The 25259-nt window shown below is 43.6% G+C and overlaps 1 protein-coding gene across 1 annotated transcript in view; it reads right to left on the bottom strand.

Moving 5' to 3' along the window:
- Nucleotides 1-25259, bottom strand: part of ITGB7 (integrin subunit beta 7) — a 786164-nt gene that overhangs the window by 394689 nt on the left and 366216 nt on the right. The window contains exon 4 of the mRNA XM_069230944.1: nucleotides 13226-13427. Within this exon, the coding sequence (XP_069087045.1) occupies nucleotides 13226-13427 (202 nt within the window). The remainder of the gene's footprint in view (nucleotides 1-13225; nucleotides 13428-25259) is intronic.

Consider the following 25259-nt stretch of genomic DNA (forward strand, 5'->3'; position numbering starts at 1 on the left):
CATCCTTACAGTACTACCAATATTGCCATCTAGGATGTAGCCATGATGTTCACTCCAACCACCCTGGCCATTGTTGCATGCAGTCCTTACCAGTAGCTAGACATCACTGGGCATTCCAACAACCATATGAATGAAAGGGCCTGTATACCCACCGTATCTATTGCTGATGTGATCAGGACTTCTTTCGATCTTGTATAGGTGTGCCCTTGTGAAGTAAACCCTATGGAAACATTTAAACGGATTAAGACAAAGCTTCAATTACTAACATTCCCCGGCTGCCATTTTAATTTTGATCCAGTCCTCATCGTCTAGAGGACCTTTCCGACCTATCGCTGGGCGACTAAATTGGGTACGGCATATTAACAATTAGTGTTCTGTAATTACATGAGATAACTTTTTTTCCTAATTCGCTCCACCAATCACACTAGATGCTAAGGGCTGTAATCCGGTAATCTCTGTAAACGCTCGCTTGTGACCTCCAGTATATGTCTGATTTGAAGGTAACAATAAAATGGCATTTTGAGATGACCAAACCTCGTTTGCATCTTAGAAAAGGTTTTTATAACCAATCATCAATCTTGTCTATTCCAACCATGTTCCAGAGAATCCACTCAACTGAGAGACCCCTGAAAGCCATTTAACATACCACATCAGTGTTTCTTTTGTGAGGCACCAGTGCCATCTAAGGCCCCTAGGGATGCGCTACACATTCGTGTGGAGGCTACACATCCCAGACTGCCCTTGGCCCCTGAGGCGGCCATTCTCCAGATGTTCACACTTGCTCCATCAACGAGTGCTGTATAGCGCCAGGGAGATCACTGCAGCGTGGGATGCGATACACATCATGTGGGGGACTACACATCCCAGACTCCTTGGCCCCAGGAGGCAGCCATTCTCCAGCTGCTCACACTTGCTCCATCAACGAGTGCTATATAGCACCAGGGAGATCACCGCAGTGCGGGACGCGCTACACATCCTGTGGGGGACATCACATCCCAGACTGCCTTTGGCCCCAGGAGGCGGCCATTCTCAAGCCTCTCACACTTGCTCCCTCAACAAGCGCTATATAATGCCAGGGAGATAACCACAGCACGGGAGGTGCCTGGGCCCAGTGCAGGCCCATCCATGCCTGTCAGAGCCCGAAGGAGGTTGGGCTGGGCCACCTCTCTGACATTTGGAAATATAGGGTGTGTGATGCTCCCAGGCTATTACTGGCCATCCATTTAATCCGTATGGGCCAATCAAGATGCACAAAGGCACGTGAGTAACTCTTTTTAGAATTGGGAAAAGGAAAAACAGCACCCTCTGTGATAAAAGCGGGTTGGTTCACATGGCCCAACCTTCGATCTCAAATTATCCATCTTCCGTCATGGGGGTCCTAGAGTCAGAACTAGAGCAACTTGAGTCTAAGATTGGGGCAGTGCAGATCCTGTCCTAGAGGCCTCACTTGGAACTTCATATCATAATAAAGCCACCTATAACTGAGCATTTCTCAAGTAAGCCCCCGGACAGCGTTTCACTTCAGGCTGGCCCCAAACCACATCCTTTATTCCCATTAAAGCCAGCTGAGAGTCAAACAGAGGAACTAATTATAGATTCCTCCCTGGTGTGTTCCCCTCCACTGAAGAAGAAAAAGGCAAGACCAAAAAAGCTACTGTCCACTTCAGGCAATCAAGGGCTAAACATGCACTCCAAGGACCGGAAAGGCCCTTTGGGGAATGAAGAAAGGCTGAGGAAACACCAAAGGGGAAATGACATCATGAGTGACATAATCTCCCAAATTGACTCCACCTTGAAGTCATTTTGTACATCCCTGGAGGAGAAACTTACCAAGCTGATTGCTGAGAAGATGGCCCTTTTCCAGGCAAATGTGACTAGCCTGGTTATCGAATCAATCAGAACAGTCATCCGCCCAAAGGGAAACCCACAGTTCTGAAGTTGCAGCTGGACTGGAAAGTGACCAACACAACCCTGTCCTGAGGTCTCTGAGTCCCCCATTAACCCAAGTCCAACTGTGCCATTCTCAATCCGAGCAAAACTGCTCCTCTGGAAATCGGGTTCCCTCAGAGTGCTCAAATCCCCCTCGCTCAAATATAAATACAATTCCTGAGGGGACTTGTATTTACCTCCAGATTATGCCCTGTACGTCCTGGTACTGAAGAACGTGCCTCCTCTGATGGGAGGAAATAAGGAGGACGCCAAAGCCCTGATGAGAAAGTCCACTCATTGGTTGAGGGTGAAAACAAACTCCCCAGGGGACCGAAACCAGAAAATCATCTGTAGAGTGAAATGGGTGGGCCCCCTCAACAAAATCTGCAGCGGGAGATTGTATTGTGATAAAGTTCAAGGACCCTCAGGTGGTGAGGGGCCTGCTGGAGACTCTGGAGCATACAGATGGTCACATGGGTGGGATCAAAGCTTATCCTTTACGACACTTCTATGATCCTTCCGTCTTAGTTACAGCTTGCTCAAATGTATCATCAATTAGCATGGTAGGGCTGACAGCTCTGCAATCCTGGCCGAAGTTCCAAATCGCTAATTATTTTGAGTCACTGAACTTTCTAGACGGAGTTGATTGACTGTGAAGAAACCTTCGATAGTAGGGGCTGTCCCTCCGGGCCCAGGGGTAGTCGGTGAAGACAGCCCTCTGAGCCGCTCAGCACAGGATCCTGTCCCATCCTTCCGGCTGGAAGAACATGAGGCCAGAACAGGCTGCAAATCCCTATCTCTGAACAGTTTGAGCATTGCAGAAGTACGGACCAAATTACAAAATCCTGATTGGATAAACTTTGTGTCCTCATATAGTGTAATCTGTCTCCAGGAGACTTGGTTGGTTGACCCTTTCTACCTGGATGGCTTTCTTACCCTACACCAATTCACGATCCACTCCACTACAAGTAGGGCCCGTAAAGATCTTGTTCTCCTCGTCTCCTTGGAGTTAGCAAATTCTAGGGCAACATTACTCTGGGCAACTCCCCATTTTATGATCTTCTTAGTACAGGGGGAGGGGAGGAAAGCTATACTTATAATACATTTCCATAGTAATGTTCCATACGGTTCTTTAAAGAAACATGTTGAAGATTTAATGGACTTTCTTGACTCCTCATGGCTACAATGTAACAATGTAACCTTGCTATGGGTAGGCAACTTTAATACCCCCCATGTCCAGTTGATGATGGTAATAGCTGTTGGTTTTCGATTGAGGGCAGAGAAACTGCTATCCATTTAGGCACTCTGAAATAGGGGTGGCGCTGAATTTTTTTATTAGCAAATACCATCTCCCATGTGCCAGGGTGGCTATGTCCCGTAATGTTAATAGCATCCCCACATTTACAGGGAACTCTGAAGGGAATCATATAGACTTCATCCTTATTAGCTCTGAGGACTCCCACTTAATACATGATGTTCAGATTGTTCCTCATTGTGCCAGTGATCATGACCCCTTGTCATTACCTTAGCCTATTACACTAAAATGGACAGAAATGAAAGCAGGGGAGTGATAACTTGGTTTTTAACAGAAACAAGGGCATGCGCATCAAGTGGGACAAGGTGGACCAAATGGTGTTTAATCATAAAATCATCAAGGAAAAGTTGGACTCTATTCATACTTGCCTATCCTATCACAAGCATATAGTGCAGGAATATGAGCAAGTATGTGGCTCCATTTCCGCTGCTTTGAGCACTGATATGATAGAAACTACCCCAGCAGTACATCGCTGGTTCAACTCTGAGTGAAAGCCTGAGCACCTAAACCTAAAGAAAGCTCCCAAAGCATCACCGCGCTCGTGCTATTTAGTCAAATTGGCTAGGAGCCAGTATAAGTCCACATTAGAAGTGAGGAAAGCTAAAATTAGATCAAAAGCGTGGGATGACCTAATGGTAGTTACTCAAATGAAAGACTCCACCGAGTTCTGGGGGTGATTAATCAACCATACTTCTCTGAGCTTGTCACTAAATTAGATAATTGCCTGATCACAGAAGAAGCTTGGGTAAGTCACTAGTAAGGGATCTTCCAGGTGTAACATGAACAACCCTATGTGGGGGAGGAAAGTACGATTTCAAAGTGTCTTTACCCAATGCCATTAGATCCCCCTATTGATCTACTGGAGGCCTTTACAGCAATAAACCGTACAAAGGTAGGTAGAGCACCTGGGCCAGATGGGGTCCCAGTGGACCTCTTTAAGTCATTGCCCCACTTATGGGCTCCTCTTGTCACAGAAATCCTGAGAAGTGTCGTAGAGAGCTACATTCCTCCCTCCTGGAAAAGGGACACAATCGTCCCCATTTTTAAGAAAGGCAATAGGCAGGATTCAATTTGCTATAGACCCATTTCCCTTTTTGACCTCACAACCAAACTTCTAGGTAGAGTTGTCCTCTCGCGTTTGGAGGAGTGGGTAATGGAGGGAAATATCCTGTCACCAATCCAGTTCGGCTTCAGGCCGGGTCCAAGCACTATTGATCAGGTTTTAAATCTGCAGCTCAAACTCAGCAAATTTGTCATGGTGAAAAAGGGCGCTATCCACATGGCTTTCACTGATCTTTCTAGTGCTTTTGACAAGCTGAACAGAGAGACGATACAGTTAGAAATTTAAGCCATGGGCATCAACCCAACTTTGCTGAACTCAATTGTCCGTTCGCACTCAGTACAATATGGACCTAATGTAGAGAGAACATGCTCAATTCCCTCTAGGTGTGGTGTGAGGCAAGGATGCATTTTAGGTCCTATAAATTTATGATTGTACTGATGTCAGATGACGCTCGGGGTCCCTCCGCCAAGTGTGAGGATGGGGGATTTTAAACTAGTGATTTCAACATTATTTAAGGAATTAATCAAATTGAAAAATGTTTTTAGGATTTATTTGTATTTATTGGTTTTAAATGTGATTCTATGTCAATCGCCAAATAAATACGTTTTGACTGACTAATGTCCCCAAGAGCCATGTGCCTGCATTCAGGCACAATTCTAGTAACGTCAGGGAGGTTCTCTATCACTATATAACAGTGATAGGAGCAACAGTATTCCCGTTGTCAGGACCTCCTACCGCACTGCTGAGTCTGCCCTATCTGCATAGAGCCATTCATTTATTGGCAGTAACTGTGAATCCAGATAGTATCTCCTGATGTCCACTACACCAAGTCTACCATCATATGGTGACCATACACATTCAGTAAAAGCAACTATAGGCATCTTTCCAGCCCATATGTATTTCGTAATAGTAGCAAAGAGAAGAATTTTGAAAGATGTACAGTAGTTGGGGCAAGGCAATAGTTTTGAATAGGGTTACCATGGGCCATCATCAAGTCAAACAATTTATTTCAGTTGTTGCAGCATAGTGGCTACATTGATTCCCAGCATCTCAACCTTTTAAATGAGACATGCAGCCCCAAGGATTTATAGCTGCTAGCACACTTCAAAGGGCCATTCGCATCTAAGCCCATATAATCTGGTGAGCCTGTTACTGAAAGGACTGCAGATTTTTCCCAGTTAACTTTAAGACCTGAATTTTCCTTATAAATTCTAAATATCTGTGTGAGTCGGGGAATCGATCAATCTGGGCACCGCACATACAGCAGATAATTGTTTACATATAACAGTATGCATTCGTCTTGCTCCGGGTGCACACACAGTTCCCATACCTGAGCGTCTGTTTGTACCCATACTGCCAGAGGTTCCACTGCTAGCCCAAACAAGAGTGGGGAACGGTAGCAGCCCTGCAGTATACCCCACTATATTAGGAAGTGGGAGGACAACACATCATTTACCCTCACTGTGGCCCATGGGGGCTGATATAGGAGCTTTACATAAGCCTGAAACCTTGGCTCGCTGTGCCAATTCAAATGCTACTTGCAGTTGCAAAATGCAGTGCTGTGCTCCCTTGTTGGACATAAAGCCATTCTGGTCAAAGTTTACCTGTGTGCAAGTCACCCCTACCAAGTCATAAGCCTGGGTCAGGATTTTAGTTGTAGTGTTTAACAAGGATATCATCCTACAATCAGCACATTCCTTGGGGGGTTCTCTTGGTTATGTATGACCAACGTATGTGCGCCTTGGAGGTCATATGGAAGGGTCCCTGTTTGGAGGAATTCTTTGAACAATAATCGCAACTGTGGGACTAGGCGGGAAACATAGCACTTAAAGAACTGGACAGGAAATCCATTGGGGCCAGGGGTCTTACCCATGGGTACAGTGTCCGGTTTTCGGCTCCAACCAGTTTCAACTAGAAAACAACCCTGGACCGAAATCTGGCTTTTCAATGTAACTGAAAAGTACCGGAATTTTGCCACTACATTGCAGCATTGGCCCTTCTTTCAAGTGAATAGCAAATACTACTTCATCTATTGATAAACACAAGAAGCATTTTGTAATCTTATTCAGTGCTTGAAGATAGAATTTCTTCTCCACTCAACCTCCACAGCGAACAGAAATGAGAATTAAAAGCAGGAGTTAATTTATTTTCAAATAAGAATGACCTGGCACAAAGTATCAGAAGAGCAGCAATTTGGTTGAAAAGAGCGCGGCATTAAAAAAGCAGAAAGATGCTCCTTTCTTCATTGATGCTCATCAGAAGATCGTCCTGCTTTTTAAAGTAATGAGGCAAACTGTTTCTGTAGCATCTCAGCAGAGATTTGCACAGTGAAAAGAAGAGAGGGAATGCAAAGGAGTGTTTGGAGTGAGTCGCTGTCCTAACAGCTTGAAAAGAAAAGTAAAAGGTTAATAAGGACCAGATAGTTGGCTAAACGAGCTTGAGAGTGTTGTGTGTCAGCAAACCTGGGACCCCCCTGCTGGAGCTTGGTTTATGGGTAAGAAGTTTCCCCTTTTGCTGCTTTGCCGCCTTGATACCGTATCATAGAGGCTACATACCCAGAAGCTCATCTCTGCTGACATTGTGAGGAGGAAAGCCCAAATTAGGCCCTTCAGTGATTAAGACTTAAGTCAGGTAAAATGCCTATAAAAATGCAAAGAATGACCACTAGAGCACTCCTGACCTTACTGGGCATAGTGGATAACAGCAGCCCAGTGCTATGAAAATACTTTAATTTTAGTCTGTAACTTGTCCTGGTACACTGCAGCCCTGGCAAATGTTCGTTTGTGATGAATGGCATTTAGGAGAGGTTTATAGATGGTGTTACGGTACTAGAGAAGAACACTTCCTGGTGTAACAATGTAGGGGCACAGTGGGATCTTCAACCCACTATGATCTCATGGTCTGTACACAGAGCTCTCACTCTCTCTAAGGGAACTTTGCCCAGCCGAATCATAACACTCTCCACACTCTTGAGGAATATGCAGAGTAACCAGGCTCAGGAGTTTATGTTACAAACTGCTGATGCTCTGGAATATGTGCAATACTCTGCACAAACTAAGGGGTATTATTAGCACTCTTCCAAGCTTCACGGGTATGCCTCACACCCTGCAGAAGCACAGGAGTATAGCCAGCAATCTCTTCGTGTTCAGAATGGGTGAGTTGAGAAATACTTGGTGAAGAGGTGTTTGTATCCAGTAGGCAGGCCAGAAACCATCAGATCTGAGTCCGTGCTGATCCCGTTATTGCTGTCCATGAGCATGGACCTCCTTTTCTACATTTGTCTGATGAAAGGTGCACTGGAGGGGAAGCAGCATGAAGTGTAATTAAGATGCAAAAGTAAAAACTGTGCATAACTTTCTTGGATATGTCTGTCTTTGCCTCTTTGCCCACCTGTGTAACAGCTGACGTCCAGCACAGCCTAATTGCTTCCCATGAGACATATTCACACAGTTATTGCCAAAGGGCAGCAGTGCTATTTAGCGATTCAGTAGTTCTAGGCCATTGCTGGAGGAAATGAGATCCAGTCAACCATGAACTACAGAGGTGTGTCACTCTAAACACATAAGGCCACATCCAATGATTTTAGCAGTGGCAAATGGCAAATTGGGCTGTTTGCGACTGCTAAATGGCTTTTGGATATGTACCAACCCTATTTTGCAATTCGGAAACCATTTACCCAATCGCAAAATAGGGTTTGTGAGTTGATATTAGGAAGGGGCGTGTTAAGCACGTCCCTTCCCAAAAGCGAGCCACAACAGGCGCATGTATGAATGTTTGCAACCCGAATGCAGACCCAAAACATTCATCATTTAGTGACTCTGTGAAGGAGGTGGTAACTCATTTGCAAATGGGAAGGGGGTCCCTGAGGGACCCCTTCCCCTTTGTGGATGTGGGTGCTAAACATTTTTAAGAGCAGGCAATGGTTCCACAGACCACTCCCTACTCTTAAAAAACACGAAAAGAACACTTTTCATTTTGAAATGCATCCCATTTTCCTTTAAAGAAAATGGGCTGCAATAAAAAAAATGCTTTATGACAAAGCAATCACAGATATGGTGGTCTGCTGACCCCAGCAGGCCACCATACCTCTGAGTAAAGGCCTTTCCCAATTGGTTGCAAATTGCGACCTGCCTCATGAATATTGATGAGGCAGTAGCAGCGGTTCCTGCGCAATGGCGGACAAGCGTCACCCCACTGGCTCAGAGCCTGCAGGAGAAAAATTAAACAATATTTCACTATCTTTTTTATTTTTCTGCTGCTTACTGAACCAGCCTGTGCAGGAAGGTGCGGGGCTGCCCCATGGGAGTGGGGAATGTAGTGTGTCCTTAACTGCACATGTCTGTTTGGCTGGCCGGTCTAGGCCGGCCAAAGAAACATGCAGACTCCCTGTGCCTGAGCTAGCGGCAAACCAGCCTCCTCAGGCCAATCCCCCCACTGCTCTCATGCTAGATAATAGTATGAGAGCAGCACAGGGATTGCACAGGGAGTCTTTGATGCTGGAACCAGGAAGAAGAGGAATGCGAGGCGGTCAGCAGCACCAGGTAAGTGTTTTTTTTTTCATTAACCACCCCTCACCTCCCCTTCCTGCTACTGACCCTGCGCCCCCCTTCACATCCCGCACCACCTCCATCCCCCCCACTACTTTTAATTTATGGCAGCCGCCGCTTTGAGATAGGTCCTTTGCAACCCATTTGGGAATCACAAACAGTGTCTGAGACACTGTTGTACATCGCATTTTGCGCGTTCCTAAAAGTTGCAAAAAGTCAGAATTAGGAAAATGTTACGATTGTACACGTGGCCCTAAGAATCGATAAGGCATTTTTCCCTTTATTCTTTTGCACACCGTTTTTAATGACATTTCTTTTAGTTCAATTCATTCATCTTTACCTTCCCCCACATTTTAATTGGGAAGAAGGAACTGTCAAACAGATGGTGTTCCACTAAACACATCTCTATAAGGGTGCCTGCCTAAAGAAATGTTGCTAAGGAGAAATGTGCATTTCTGCGGTGTACCAGCTCTTGACCAGTAAACCACTATATTAAGGGCTCAATTTATATGTTGGCAAAAGGGAAACTCCATTGTGGATGCAACGGAGTTCCTTCCCCTTCAACATAGTGGTGCGCCTGCCAAATTTAATTTCAGGCACACCTTACGTTTGGCCACACCGATTGCTCCTTATCCATGGCAAAACATCTCTGCCGGCCCGTTGGAGAAATGACTACATGTCCATGTGCCCAATTTAGATGGGTGGACATGTAACCATTTTTTATGGTTCCTTACCACCAGGCCCAACCTGTTACTAAGGGACATTAAAATTGTAATAATGCTTCTCCCGCCATGGGAGAAGACTTCCACGGTGAGCGGACCATTATTTATTTTCCTTTACAAAAAGAAAATCCTGTTTCAGTATAAAGAAAAATGTAACTATGTGTGCTACAGGGTTGCGCCCTGCTCATTGCACTGATAACGTCTGCTTTTGAAAAGTTGTAAAACACTTGAAATTACCCAGTGGATTTCACAAAAACAAACACTGAAAACATAAAAGGCTACTGGTGAGCATGCCAGTTATGGCAGTCATAATTTCCCCCTCCAATATCAGAAGATGTAATGCTTCTCTGACTTCAGGTAGTAAACTAGGGCGGGGTAGGTCTTTCATAATAGGTCTATCCAAAGACTTGGGCACAGTCGAATGATTCTCAGACAATTTTGCATAGTAATCAGCAAAGATTGTCACTACCCCCGGGGCTCTGGATCTCGAATGCTTGAGACAAATCGAACTTCGGCATCTCTATTGGCAAGCCAGTATTTCAGTTTACCGACCTTACCACCGGCTTAATAAATTTGGTATTTTCAGGCCAAAGTAGCCTTTTTTGCCTGTTCCAATAGACTTTCATACTCATTTTGAATTTGTGAGAGGGAGGACTCCCTGGCTAATGGGAAACAATTTCCACAGGGCAACCGTACCCACTCTTACATCACTTCCTGTGTGGTTGGGAATAAACAATCCCACAGTGCATCTCTCTGTCCAAGATGTCAGAACCTCTCTTCCCTAGGTCAGAGCTATAGCCACACCCGAGGTGTTGAGCAACTCCCACTGGAATCCAGTTCTGCAACAGGTTTTACCTGTCTGGGGGGAGATGCCAGCCTGCTTCAACAAAGAGCAGGGCAGGCTACAGTGTGACTTGCATTTGCCTATTGGAGGAGACTGCCCCTTTGAAGCTGGGTCATTAGTGGCCACATGCCCGTGCCATCCTGGCAGGATGGCAGCAGGCTGTCTCAGCTGACAACTGCTGTAGTTAATCAGAAATGACTAGTAGAAATTTAGGGCAAGAAAGTGGTAACTTTCTAAAGCCACATAAATATTAAAAGTTACTTTAAATCAAATTCAGCAATGGATCTGGTTTCTAACAATGAATGTGTGATAATTTGTAACAATTAATTTGATAACTTGAAGTATTATATTTTTTGGCCCCAGATAGAAGCTGGCACTTAGTGGTTCGGCTAATGTGACCCCATGTTAGCCAACAGCACTAACAGCCCTGCTACAGTAAAAAACACAATATGGAAACATAGACTTCTTTTTTAATATTCTGCCCACTCACTTTTTGGTTTTTAAGGCCTGTCTTAGGGGCGACATACAAAAAAAAGAAAAAGAAAAGGAGGTTTGGACTTGGAGGAATGGTTTATTTTTTCATGTTGAGTTGGCAGTTTAAAAGCTGCTCGACTAGGCTGCAAAGAAAGACCTAGAGCCATGTTTTCACTTTGTCAATGCAGTGCTGGCACAATTAAGTGTTGCAGCCCACTAGTGACATTTAACTTACTAGCCCTGGTTACACTTTATACCATATAGAAGGGACTTACAGGTAATTTAAATAGACCAATCAGGTATTATCCAACTGCACACACATTATAAGGGTCAGAACAGGTGCCCTGGGTCTTGGTCAGCTTACTAGCACTGGTTACACTTTATACCATATACAAGGGACTTACAGGTAATTTAAATAAGCCAATCAGGTATCATCCAACTGCACACACATTTTAAGGGTCAGAACAGGTGCCCTGGGTCCTGGCCAGCTCACTAGCCCTGGTTACACTTTATACCATATACAAGGGACTTACAGGTAATTTAAATAGACCAATCAGGTATTATCCAACTTCACACACATTTTAAGGGTCAGAACAGGTGCCCTGGGTCTTGGTCAGCTTACTAGCACTGGTTACACTTTATACCATATACAAGGGACTCACAGGTAATTTAAATAAGCCAATCAGGTATCATCCAACTGCACACACATTTTAAGGGTCAGAACAGGTGCCCTGGGTCCTGGCCAGCTCACTAGCCCTGGTTACACTTTATACCATATACAAGGGACTTACAGGTAATTTAAATAAGCCAATCTGGTATTATCCAACTGCACACAGATTTTAAGGGTCAGAACAGGTGCCCAGGTGCCCTGTGGCCAGTGCACATCAAAGTCCAAAAACCAGCAGCTTCAGTCCAAGAATTTGGAGGGGGGTGATCATACAGAAAGAGACATTTTCTTACACATTTATAAACATTTGCAGACATATTTGTTAAGTTTCTTCATCATTCTAAAAATTTCTCATATTTTTTTTTATCTTCTTCCTTGTCTATGACTTTCCTTCAATTTTCTTTTTACTTTCATTATAGTCAGCTTTCTATGTCTTGTCCATTTCTCCACTATATATTTGAGTTGTACTTATTTCACACCATTTGTTTATATCCATATTTCTGTTCCTGTCAATTTAGTTTTGTTTGAGTATTATTTCCTAAAGTCTTTGTTAAGAGTCATGGGTTTGGATGGTGAGAGGGGATTTGTTAATCTAGTTCAGTAACTGATGTAGTACAGTTCTGTTAGTTTTGATTTGTATTGCTTTTCTCTTTGATGTAGTTGTTGTGAGGAGGTACCATTGATTCTTTTTACGTTATGGTCACCAAAGTCATAAATGTTGCTACACTCTCTTTTTCGTATAGTAGAAAACTTGGTGTACTCTTACTTAACAACTACATCACAGTCTTGTCTAATCTAATGAGAGCAGCGAACAACTGAAGAGGACAGTGTTGGAAGGTAATGGAACAATCCTGGTCCAATACATTCAGTGCCGGATTAAACCCTGTGGATGCCCCTAAGCTTTAAGGGTCGCCCTTGCAAATTATCTCCTAATATGTTTTTAATTTTACCAACCAACAATTTTAATAAAACAATTTTACTACACAAAACTAAACACTACACGTATGTAGTTTGCACTGAATTTGTTTTTACAAACTAACAGCTGATAGAAGATGAGCTTTTAAGAGACAAACTAACAGCTGATAGAAGATGAGCTTTTAAGAGACAAACTGTTATGTGAATCTGATATCTATGGTTTATGTACTTTAAATTGTTTATGGGTACATTATATTACTACAGTATTTTCTTTACAGAGTCTTTAATGTAAAGGTGTTTCTTTGAGTTGATTCATTTTTCTATATTTTGGAAACAATTTAAGAAAGCTTGATGTAATTTTCTTTCAAGATCAAATCAATATTATTTTGATCTGTTGTTTCAGGGCCACTGAAAGAAGAGGGGCCCACATGCCCATGCCTACTTTGCCTACTTGGTAATCTGCCACTGGATACATTGAACAAAAGTGAAGTACATTTGGAGAATGCTTCCCATTGATAGTCATTAAGAGAAAAAAACTCTGGAAGTTAATTAAGATGGAGGATTATCAGCATTTGTATACGTCAGCTGGTCAGAGGATTCCATGAAGAGGAATGGATAATCAGTACAGCAAGAATGCTCTGGTGGCAATGTAATAATGATCTAGTATCTAAAAGAGAATCATGAATATGTTACAGATCATAAGTGTGGAAATATTGGCTTGTAATCTGGCGATGTGATGTTACACTCACCTGGCCGCAGTGTGAGCTGGATTTTTTGAGGGGCTAGTTGAGTCACCGTCTTTCTTTCCGAGTTGTCGCTGAGTGGAGTGTCCTCCAGGATCTCATGTGAGCTATGCGGGTCCATTATCTGGTCCTCGTTACATCCACGTTTCATTAACTGCTCCCGTGTTCCACAGCGGGAAGAATCTGCCTCGCCCACTTTGGTGAAATTCTGACATGACAGAAAGAAAGAATGATACTTTCAGAGGTGATTGCACTCACATAATCATGACACAGTGTATATTCACCTACCCAGATTACTGATTCAATCATAGTGTACTAGTGTTGACCATTCAAAGATCTGTGACTTTGAACACCTGTGTTTTGCAAACAGGAAAAGTGCACTCTCCATATCAGTCTGACCATTTGCAGAAAGCCCTGCCCAGACCCAAAATATATGTTTGGTCTCGACAGGCTTATGACTTAATAGGTGCACTTATAAGGCTTAGAGGTCAGTGGGGAAAGTAACTAATCACATTGTGAGCCTGCAAAATGCAGATATGAGACAAGAAATGAGGAGAGTGGAAGTTTTGAGAATAGAGAGACAGTGGGGCTTACATGTGAGGCAAGAAACGCAAAGGAGGAGGACAAAGAATGCCGAGGAGAAAAAAAAAACGTATGATTTAGAAGGATATTGGTTAACTGATGGAAAAGTACCAACATACAATGAAGTATGGTAGAAGAAGTAATTAAAGTGATGGGTCTGACTATGACTACATAGCAACCATGTATAGTTTAACACTGCTTGCCCTTTAGTAATAACCCTAGAAAATGATTTTTGTTCTGTGTTCTGCTTTAGAGTATTGAAATATTTGGAGATCAATTAAATTAAATTGCATGGTGGAGTGGAGGAGAGATCTTGGAAGTAGGCTTTCTCTCACATTGTCAATGTCTCTCTCTTTGTTAATATTCTACTATTAATGGGTCTAAGATGAAGAAAACATAATTCTGCCATAGGCTGTAACAATTGTTGTATTTACCCCCCACGCCCATTAATAACCAGGGAGGAATCATTTAACCCCCATTATAGTGCTCGGTTGCAAGACATAATGCTACATAATGTCCCTCCAAGAGCTATTTTATCGAATGTGGCTGTGACATAGGAGGTCCCACAATTGGCTGATCATGTACAGTGACTGATGCATCTTTAAAATACCAGAGACAAGCAAGATAGCAGCAATGCTTAGTGTTCCACAACTAACTTAGCAGTCTAGAATTTTGAAAAGGAAACAATTAAGAGTAAAGGACTATTAACCTGAAAAAACGAATAATACAAAATGAACAGAAACTATCAATTTTAAAAAGGATTGTGTATGTGGTAGAAAGAGTAAGAGGGGTGGTGGTAACTTTGGGGGTGTTGGGAGAGAAAAGGTCCCTGACATGGCTATAGAGACCGAAGGCCCCTGGTTTGAGATCCCCAGAGCACATTCTGTTGGTATTTTGGGGTTTTGCCTTATCACACACACACAATCCAACATGTTCACTGTGGGCTTGCTGTAATACAGAATATGAATTACAGCAACCACTTCAGGTGTGATCTCCTTTACAGGGGATGACTTAGCTCACTGGCTGATGAGGATTGATAGTGGTAACCACAACATACTTTACCAACTTAACAGGTCTTTTGACCTCATCTCCCAGGGTGCCTACCTCTTCTATGTTTTTTATATTTGCCTGCTATTGCCCTGCAACCAGGCCCTTGCTCCATCCATGTGGAACATGGATATTGTGTGTGTGTGTGTGTGTGTGTGTGTCTGTTGTGTGTGCAGAACGTTGCACGTGGCATATGTATGTTACATGTGATTGTAGTTACACATGAAACTATTTTGATTTCCCAAACCAAAGAGTACACAGGATAGTGGAGGATGGAGAAAGCCTCAAACCGCAATATGAATTTCAAGGCTTCTCTTACGCATTCTTGGGGGCCCTCAGGCGGAAGATAATAGTATTGAAGTTAAGAGACAGGCTGATCCCTTTGAAGTGTTGGCAATTTCTCCTTCTTTGTTCTGCTCCTTGTTCCCTAGAAGGACTGCCCTCCACAAGTTAACAAGTCCCTAGTGGGGCACTTTCTTCCTCCTTTGTGACCTTGTTTTGGGTTTTCCCTGAAGGAAGACTGCCAACACCATACCACGTTCCTGCTAATACCTGAAGATAAGGACTTTGACTGGACCAGCCTTGAAGGAATATACAAAAGGCAAAAACTACCCGAAACAAGCCACAGTGCTGGGTCCTCAAAATTCACAAATTCTGTTTGTAACTTTAGTAGACAATTGGGGCAGAAACTACAGACTATGTGCCAAGATTTCTTAATCACAATTACAGGATCCCGCACCAGTGGAGACTGAGAAACTCTTTTGGGTGCCAGGCAGTGCCCACCAACTGATGACTCCACTTTGCAAACTTCTTGAACAAGAACATAGATGTTCTGAAAATCTACCTGGACGAGCTCCCTAAGGCCTGCCTTCAGGGAAGGAGCTGGCTAAGTGATAAGGATGGTTGAGGTGCCCTTGCAGATGTTCCCTAATTTAAACAAAGAATTGACTATAACACAATTTTTCTTTTTTCCCTTTAAGTCTGCACCCCAGTCTTTTTCTCCAAAGACTTTTGTGTCCTGTCAACTTACCCCCCTCTGAGCATTTCTGTCACAGTTTTATAAATGAGAGAAGATCTACCTGGAAGTCATGAGTAAGAGTCAAAATTAAGATTAACTTAATTCACTAACTCAATCAATACAAAATAAATTCAACATGGAAAAGCCACTTGGTAGAATACATCCAGCATCGTACTAAACAGGATTCTAATAGTTTGGTTGGGTGTCAATACTGCTGGAAAAGGGACATCAACATTTGCTTCCCCATAGAATTCATATGTGTGGAAGAAGTTCACAGTTTGAGTGAGTATTGTTTGCTTCAAGTTTAGACCACTATCAACTTTAATTACACCTTCAAGGTTCCTCCTTCTAAATCAGCAAAGAGTTAGTAGTTAGCCTCTGATGCTCTGTCATTAACTAAGATCTTCTATTGAAATACATTTTCAGAGTCACCACTTTACAATATAAAACTGTACAGCTTTAGGAACTAATGAGCACTGTTCTAAAGAATGTAGCTTATCTAAAGTACCCAAATCAACAAAGAGTAATAATTTGTGGCTATCTCCATCTCTTGTGAGCTGTTTGGCCCATTGGACATGCACACTTTGCATGCTGTCACTACAAGTCAACATCTGGCTCTTTGTACCTGTGATAGGTAACGGGGGGAGCATAGGACACCCAGCAACCAATTAGAAGAAAGAAGGGTGGAAGCAATGTTCATAAAACTGCTTCATGCACTGTGCTTGTCAGTAGAATGACAACTGGTTCCACTTTCCTCCAGAAAATGAAAGTGCCCATTGCAAAAGCTGTGATATGCAAATGCCCCCATCTGTACAAAGTTTTATGCATCTGATTACCAACAGGCAGGCAGGGAGGTGCAAATGGCAACTAAACAGAAGCAGGTGGGATGGAATTAGAGCAATAAAACTCCTAAATTGCTAAATTGCTCGGTCCTGGTCAATGACATGGCAAGTGGTGCCACGTTCCTGCACAAAATTAAAAAGCTCTGAAATGTAAATGCCACCAAGAACACCTAAAAACATCACAAACTCACTTGCAACCAAGACATTATGAGTCTGAGGTTCAGGAAAGGTGGTGCACCCGGCAATCCATCAGAAGCAAGGGAGGCTTATTCAGAGTTCAGAAAACCCATGTCTGCTCGCTGCTGATCAACGGCATGGCAACTTCTCACTTGTCTCCAAAAAAATAAAATAGCCCAGCACAAACCCCCTAGAAACCTAAATACGACCGAAGAATCCTTGAAAGTCACAAAAAGCCCTCCTCAGCAAGCAGAGCTTTATGAGAATGATAGTCAACAGGCAAAAATGTTGCTGCACCCATTAACTCACCACTAGCAGGAGGCTGAGTAATGCCTTCATTGAGAATGCCCTGGGCACAGGGACATAGGTTGGTCAATGAGATTCGGGGTGCCTGAATCTCAGATTTCACAACTAAAAAAGGCGTAGTGGAGGGGTGAGATGACCAATGTTGGGATGGAATGTTTTCTAGACATGGTCAGTACTATTTTGCAGTGGGATGGCCTCTGTCTAGTGAAGCAAAGTGGGTGAAAAAGGATTGGTTGGAATGCCACCCCTCACGACTCCTACTGGTACAGCTATTTGCAAGCATTTATCCCATTACATTTTTGGGTGTTTGATTGCCAGTAGTGTACCTGGAAACCTGAGACTGGTGCAGCTTTCCAAGCGTACTTTTGCCAACATTTGTGAATTTCAAAAAGTAGTACATTTACATCTATTCAAAGATTACTTCCATGGGTGCAGAATTACTATTTTTATGCTAAACCAGTCTCTATATACATTTAGGTTTCAAGCTCAAAAAATGAAAAAGGTAGGAGCTCTTAGCGAAATGACAACAATAAGGAAAAACAACACAGATGCTAGAAAGCTGACTCAGAGCGCCCAGACCCAACTTCCAAGCCACGAATGCATTTTGTGGTGTCACACTCCAAACATTCCCCTGAAGCTAAGGCCCTGCCTGTCCACCTGGGCTTGGTAGTTTTTCCTGAAACTCATGACTGTTGAAAACATAATGGCCAGGAGTCTCTGCCCTGGGGTCACTTATTTTAAATGTAGTTTCACTGCATGAATTCTTCTCTGGCACTGCTATGAGAAGCCTTAAAGATAGAGTTATCAAATCAATGCATGTAGGCAGGGCTCCAGGTTTCCAGTCCTTGCTTTTTACAAATCATTTTATCAAGTGACTGATGACTCCATGTACTAAGATCAAGTTGCAAAGTTGCAAATAGGGGTAGGTGCACCAACAAATTAATAGGGTGAGCCGGGCCAAGAGTCTGGCTTGGCTCTAAGAGTCCATACATAAGCCAAGCCATGAAAATGTTTGGCATGTGTGTTGTGCAACAAATAAATTATAAACATATGATATAGTTTCTTCAAAATTCAAAAAATTGTATTTCTCTAACATGTAGAAGTGTTTCACTTTATCAGAATACATCACTTCCAAGGCTGACATTTGTTTAAAGTGTTTAATGGCTCCCCCCAAGGCCCCCAACAAAAATGCCAGCAGTGAACCAAGAGGCAGGTTAGTAGTTATGTAAACACTGAACACGGCCTAGATTCTTATGACAGATGGAGCAGCTGACTTGTCTATTAAATCAAACATATGAGATCCTTGTACAATGCACAAACGTAATTCAAGTATTTAAAAGTACTCTCATATATGATAAAAAAGGAGGCTTTGTGAAATATGGCTGTTTAGAACCACACAATTTGGACAAGCATCGTAGCCGGTACTGGTGCCAGTTCATTTGGGTTCACATTTTGAAATTCAGTCACCAGGTCTGTGTCGGTCTCTCTCTCTGTCTTTCTCTCTGTCTCTCTTTTTTTCACTCAGGGCCCCCAGACCAAACTACCAAGCCAAGAACTTATTTATTTGGGGGAGTCACACACCAAACACCCACCTGAAGCTACGAGGAGAGCACAGTTGTTTACTGCACCTGATGAAATCAGACACTGCAGGGTTCATAATATACTGTCTGTTGTAAACAGCACGTAATACAATTTTTGCCCTAAAAATGGGGCACATCATCCAGATTTTGGTACACATCCTCCGTTATTTATCTCATTTTTATTGAAGTTTGGGACACTTCATGGGCACCTATTTCCACAAAAGGTATTAAGGCTAAATTTGCGTCCCTTTTCCCAAAGGTTGAGTATTCTAAAGGTTCCACTTGGTTTGTGAATTGCCCTAGAGTGAGCCAAGAAAAATAGCCATATTGTAGCAATTTGTGGGGGTTTGGGGAGAATGGGAGAAAAGTGCTATGCAAAATAATATATTTTTTGTATAAGTGTTTTGCCATGTTTTGTGTTTTCTAAGTGGCATATAATTTTTCATGTTTTTAGTCGATCTACTTGCAGTTTGTGATGGAAACAGGTGTGAAATGCATGGATGAAGCTAGACAGGTATTTCTGAAAAGTAGACAAAATTCAGCAAGGGGTCATTTCAGTATATTGCTGCTGGCTGTTCTAAAACAACTAATCATTAATATAAAAAATAATGAAATTAAGTAAGAAAATATAGAAATAGGTGACACATTTTCATCTATAATTTTGTGTCCCATTGACTGATTTACAAAAGCAACACACCATTACATCTATCAGACCCTTTTAATCACAGGACTATATAGTGTTTGTTGTTTGCTCAAAAACACAGTAACCAGAATTAACAACTAAGGTACATCGTACAATCAATTTTGTTTGTGTATCCACAATGCATCAATTTATATTTCCTCCGTTTCGCTCAGAACCCACCGAGATCATCTGCGGCGTACCCCAAGGCTCATCACTCAGCCCGACACTCTTCAATGTCTACATGAGCCCCCTCGCCAACATCGTACGCAAGCACGACATCATCATCACCTCCTACGCCGACGACACGCAACTTATACTCTCCCTCACCAAGGACCCCGCCAGCGCCAAGACCAACCTACAAGAGGGTATGAAGGACGTCGCAGATTGGATGAGGCTCAGCCGCCTAAAGCTGAACTCTGAAAAAACGGAAGTCCTCATCCTCGGCAACACCCCGTCCGCCTGGGACGACTCCTGGTGGCCCACGGCCCTCGGCACCGCACCGACCCCCACAGACCACGCCCGCAACCTCGGCTTCATCTTGGACCCTCTTCTCACCATGACCAAGCAAGTCAACGCTGTGTCCTCCGCCTGCTTCCTCACCCTCCGCATGCTCCGCAAGATCTTCCGCTGGATCCCCGCCGACACCAGAAAAACCGTGACCCACGCCCTCGTCACGAGCCGCCTGGACTACGGCAACACCCTCTACGCCGGGACCACAGCCAAACTCCAAAATCGCCTGCAACGCATTCAAAACGCCTCGGCCTGCCTCATCCTCGACATACCCCGCAGCAGCACATCTCCGCACACCTGAGACACCTGCACTGTCTCCCAGTCAGCAAAAGGATCACCTTCCGACTTCTCACCCACGCACACAAAGCCCTCCACGACAAGGGACCGGAATACCTCAACAGACGCCTCAGCTTCTACGTCCCCACCCGCCTCCTCCGCTCCTCTGGCCTCGCACTCGCATCCGCCGCTCCACGGCGGGTGGGAGATCTTTCTCCTTCCTGGCGGCCAAGACCTGGAACTCCCTCCCCACCAGCCTCAGGACCACCCAGGACCTCTCTGCTTTCCGGAGACTCCTAAAGACCTGGCTGTTCGAGCAGCGATAACCCCCCCTTTTTCCCCTAGCGCCTTGAGACCCGCACGGGTGAGTAGCGCGCTTTATAAATGTTAATGATTTGATTTGATTTATATTGTAAAAGCTAAATTATGAAAAAAGGTATGCAGGTAATCCATGTGTTTTTTAAATGCAGAAAATATGCTATACTATTTTATGTTTCCACACTTCTCTAATAAAAAAGGGATCCCACTTGCATGGCTTGGCTTAGTGCCCATGAGAGGAAAGACCCCAAAACGCAAAATTGTGTCTTAAAAATTGAGTCATTTGGGTAACGTGAGTAGCTTTGATATTTAGGGCGAGCCCAGGCCAGCATCCAGGGAACCCTATCAAAACCAGTCATTTTTGACAACTACACACTGAGGGGAGTCCAATGTGCTGACACTTGTATGTGTCCCTCAATGGTTTCTTACCCATAATGCTTTTCAAATGTTAAACTTCAACTAACATCACATATTTACCTCACTCTTCTGTGAAAGAAACCTCCGGAATCAGCAGGGAGCCACATAATTTCTACCTCCCACCATTCTTGTGCATCTCCTGAACTCCACTTGTGTGGCTGGGCCTATCGCGCACGCCAGAAATCAGTCATAATTGGATTGTGTGAAGTCAATGCGGTGTTAGGTCCACCTTCATATGGGCGGTAAAATGTCAGATGGGAGAAGAGTGGGAATGTAGGATGTCTGCCATTGGCTCAAAGTATCCACGTATTATGTGCCATAAATAAGGAAAATCACCTTTTTTGGCCTATCCATTGATGTTCACAGGGTATTCTGTGATTTCCCTGGGTCTCTAGGTTCCAGAAATTCCCACAGTTGGGAGGTTTCTCTGGTTGCCAGCAGACCCACAGCCCAAATAGTGCAGACATTCACCATGGGTAAAAGTAAACTGAGATTTCTTTGGGCTTAGTTTTGGTATATGGCCTGGCACAGATGGAGTAAACCCCACATTCTGCCTCCCCCTTTGAGCTGAAATACACTGTGCCTGCCATCCGTCACATTTTTTAAGCTGTTATTTGGCCTTCTAGAACAGAATAGCATCTTGTAATCAGTACAATCAGGTTTTAGGCCAGGGGATATTACCAAAACTGCTCTGCTGTCCATTTTGGATGAACTATGTCAGAAAGTGGACAAGGCAGACCTGGAGGTTTTGGTCCTACTGGATTGGTCAGTGACTTTCAACACAGTATCACATCTGACCCTCCCTTCCAGACAAGGTAAGTTTGGCATTAGTGACAGGGCACTATTGTGGTGTAAATCTTACTTAATGGATTGTTGCCAGGCTGTTTTTCCACCACATTGGTATGAATGCAAAAACATATGGCAGGGAGTCCCACGGTGGTCGGCATTGAGTCCCACTCTGTTTAATATCTGTATTCGACCTCTGTTGACACTTATAAGATCTTTTGGTCTCAGCTGTATGAGTTATGCCAACGATACCCAGCTGATCGTCTCTATGGATCCTTCAGGCTCAGTTCCTTCCACCTTTGTTTGAAGGCAGATGCCTCGTGGATGAGGGTCAATCTATTGCAGTTTAGATCAGACAAAACAAAGCTAATATGGATTTACCATAGACCTCCTACTCTATACCTGCCTTTGAACATCGGACCTTCGAATTCACTGTCGCCCCCAGAAGCTGCCAAGTTTGTGAAAAACATTTTTTTGAATGCTGATCTTTCCTTGGGTAGACAAGCAAATCACCTGTCCTCTTCCTGTTGCCTGTCGCTAAAGGTTGAGAAAAATTGTGCTTCTTCCCCTCTTGGCTGCTGACAAGATAGAAGTCCAGGAGATCATTCTGAATCACCTGTACTATTTGAATTACCTCTTTTGATTCCATCTGCTGGAGTTCTGAGGAGATTACAGCAGATTCAAAATGTGGCAGCTAAATTTGCCCTGGCCTTGTCCTGGTGATCTTCGTCATCAGCGGCACTGAATGCTTTGCATTGGCTACCACTGGAAAAGAGGATAATCTTTAAGGCATTCTGCCATGTCCACCGAATGCACTATTGGAAAGGCATGACTTTCCTTAATGATAAGTTCACTTTGTATCACAGGTCATCCCTTACGATCACATGATACTTTATATCTTCAGGTACCTAGATAGGGAGGGAAAGCCTTTTCGACTGTTGCAGCAAAATTATGGAATGCCCTGCTATCATCTTTACACGGCCTGCAGAATCTGTTGCAGTTTAGGAAAGCATTAAAAGCTTGTCTTTGTGCCAAATGCATCTCATCTAGGTCCTCTTATCGTTCCTTGTCTTAGCACTAGGATGCATGTACAGTTAATAAAAGTGGTAACATGACATGATTAAAATAAAAAAATCCTCAGGGAGTGAAAAAGCTCTTCCCTTGTGTCCGCAGGTGTTTTTTGGAAAAGTAACTCCTGGTGCAAGCACCATAAGAATGTTCTCTCCCTGCAGAGCCTACAAGACGTTCTCATTCTACGCTCTAGGGAAACACTACAGAGGATGCAGGATCCCATCCTCCGGAGTGAGGAAGTTAACAAGGGGAACCAGATATCTGAGGCCAATGAGGGACACGTTTTATTGAATTAATTTACTGGAAACATTGTTTTGTGGTTAACCAGAAAGAAACCTTGGCATACACTGCACTAAATAAATAACCTATAACAAAATGATTAATCCTGGGAGGTTCTAGATATCGGCAATATTCTTGCCACAAGGTCACTCATGGATTGGCTCTGTAGAAGACATACCCGCTGCCTGTGAGCGAAGCTTGACTGTTTGTAAATCCTGTTGCTTGTTGGTGCACTCCATAGAGCATTTATTGTAGAGTACTTTTATCTATATCATGACTGTGCATTGCCTTGATGGCAGCCTTGGATGGACTTCATACAGCATTTATCATTGCTGTGTGAATGCATGCCTTTAAGTTGCTCCTCTGTTATCCTGGATAGAGTGTAAAAGGCATTTAAAATGCTGCCTGTATACAGTATATACATCTATTTTGCTCCTGTCAGCCCTCAATGTATGTTATATAGCATTTGCTAGAGAGGTTTTACAATGTCTGTGTGTATCCAGTGCATGACTGTCGGATGCCTCTCTGTTGCTCCAGAGTGCCTGTATATAACGCTCACCATAGAGCGTTTACCATGTCTGCCTGTATCCAGTGCATGATTGAAATATTTGTATGTTGCTCTTGAACGGACTGTTTAGAATTCACCTGCACTGCTTGAATCTGGCGCATACTTGTGGGTTGCTCCTCTGTCGCTCCTGGTTGGATTCCATAGAGGATTAACTTAGGCCATCTGTAGCCATTTCATGCCTGTGGACTACTTCACACTCACTCCTGACTAGATTCTGAAGGGTATTTACCACAGCTGCCTGTAAACAGCACAATCATTTGGGTGTTCTATTATGCTCTAAGGTACACTCCACAGAACCTCACCCTTGACACCAAAACTTTACTCAAATAGGTCGTTCTCTTCAATTCTGCCTTTCAATCAAAGAAAATAATAAATGTAAAGCATTCTGTTAGAAATTGGGCTACTGGTTGACTGGGGTATGAGTCCTGGTCAAGTAGCAAGCACAACTCTAGTCATGGTAAGGTCCAGGCAAACCCTAAATTTACCTGTGCTCACCCTCTGGTAGCCTGGCACAGAGCAGTCAGGATTAAAGTACTGACAGTGTGTGTGCAAAGTATTTGTGCAACACTTCAAACAATAAAACTGTGAAAACACCACACAAAAAGATTCCACGCCATGTTAGAAAAATAGATAACAATTTTATAAATAAAACAAGATGGAAACAAAAAAAATACAATAGGCAGACCTGATATTGAATTTCACAATTTTAAGTAGAAATAGCACCAAGAAGAACAAAGTGATATTGGGGTTGCGTCGGACCAGGAAAAAGTCAAAAGCTCAGGACGACCTTGATAGAGTGTGGGCCAGCTACAGGGACCTATTTAGGCTCGCTGAACCAAAGTACCTCACACCCTAGGTTGCAGAGTGTTGTGTGAATTCGTGTTGAAGATGTACCTGTTGCATCAACGTCAAGGATCCTGTCAATGGGGCTTGTGATGTGAAGGCAGGGGTTGAGGATGTGTTGTGCATTTAAGGCAATGCGTTGGTTCCATAGAGCAGTGATGCTGCAATGCGGAGTTTAGGTTTTGTTGTTGAGGCTGACGTCAATAGGAGATACAAGGAGCATGCACAGGAAAATATGTTGTGGTTCTGAAAGTGATGTGTTGAAATGCAGGATGCGTTGGTGATGCAAGTCTTTTGCGACAGGTCCAATCCACGCATCCACGGAGATGCATCCATTCTGCTTGTGGATGAGCCGATCTGTAAAGGAGATGCATCAGTTCTGCTAGAGGATGCTCTGCTCAGCAGAGTTGATGCTTCAGTTCCACTGGTAAGCACCTTAGGCCCACTTCCAGGGGTCCAGGACTTGTAGGGTAAGTTCACGGAGACAGAGCCAAGGTGCAGAAGCAGGGTGGTTGGAAGTCTTTTGTCCCTAAGACTTTAGATCAGGAGGCCAGCCAACTTGCCATTGGAGTCACTCTAGGTTCTGGGTTCAAGTGATGCTGTTCCAGTCCTTCTCACCCAGGCAGAGGGCAGCAGGCCAGCATAGCAAAGCAGGAGTCCAGCAGAAAACAGTCCAGCGGAGTGGATGTCCTTCAGGAGCACAGCAGTCCTTCTTCCTGACAGAGTATCCACAGGTCC

This window comes from Pleurodeles waltl, chromosome 4_2, assembly GCF_031143425.1.
Source record: "Pleurodeles waltl isolate 20211129_DDA chromosome 4_2, aPleWal1.hap1.20221129, whole genome shotgun sequence".
In the NCBI taxonomy this organism is placed as follows: Eukaryota; Metazoa; Chordata; class Amphibia; order Caudata; family Salamandridae; genus Pleurodeles; species Pleurodeles waltl.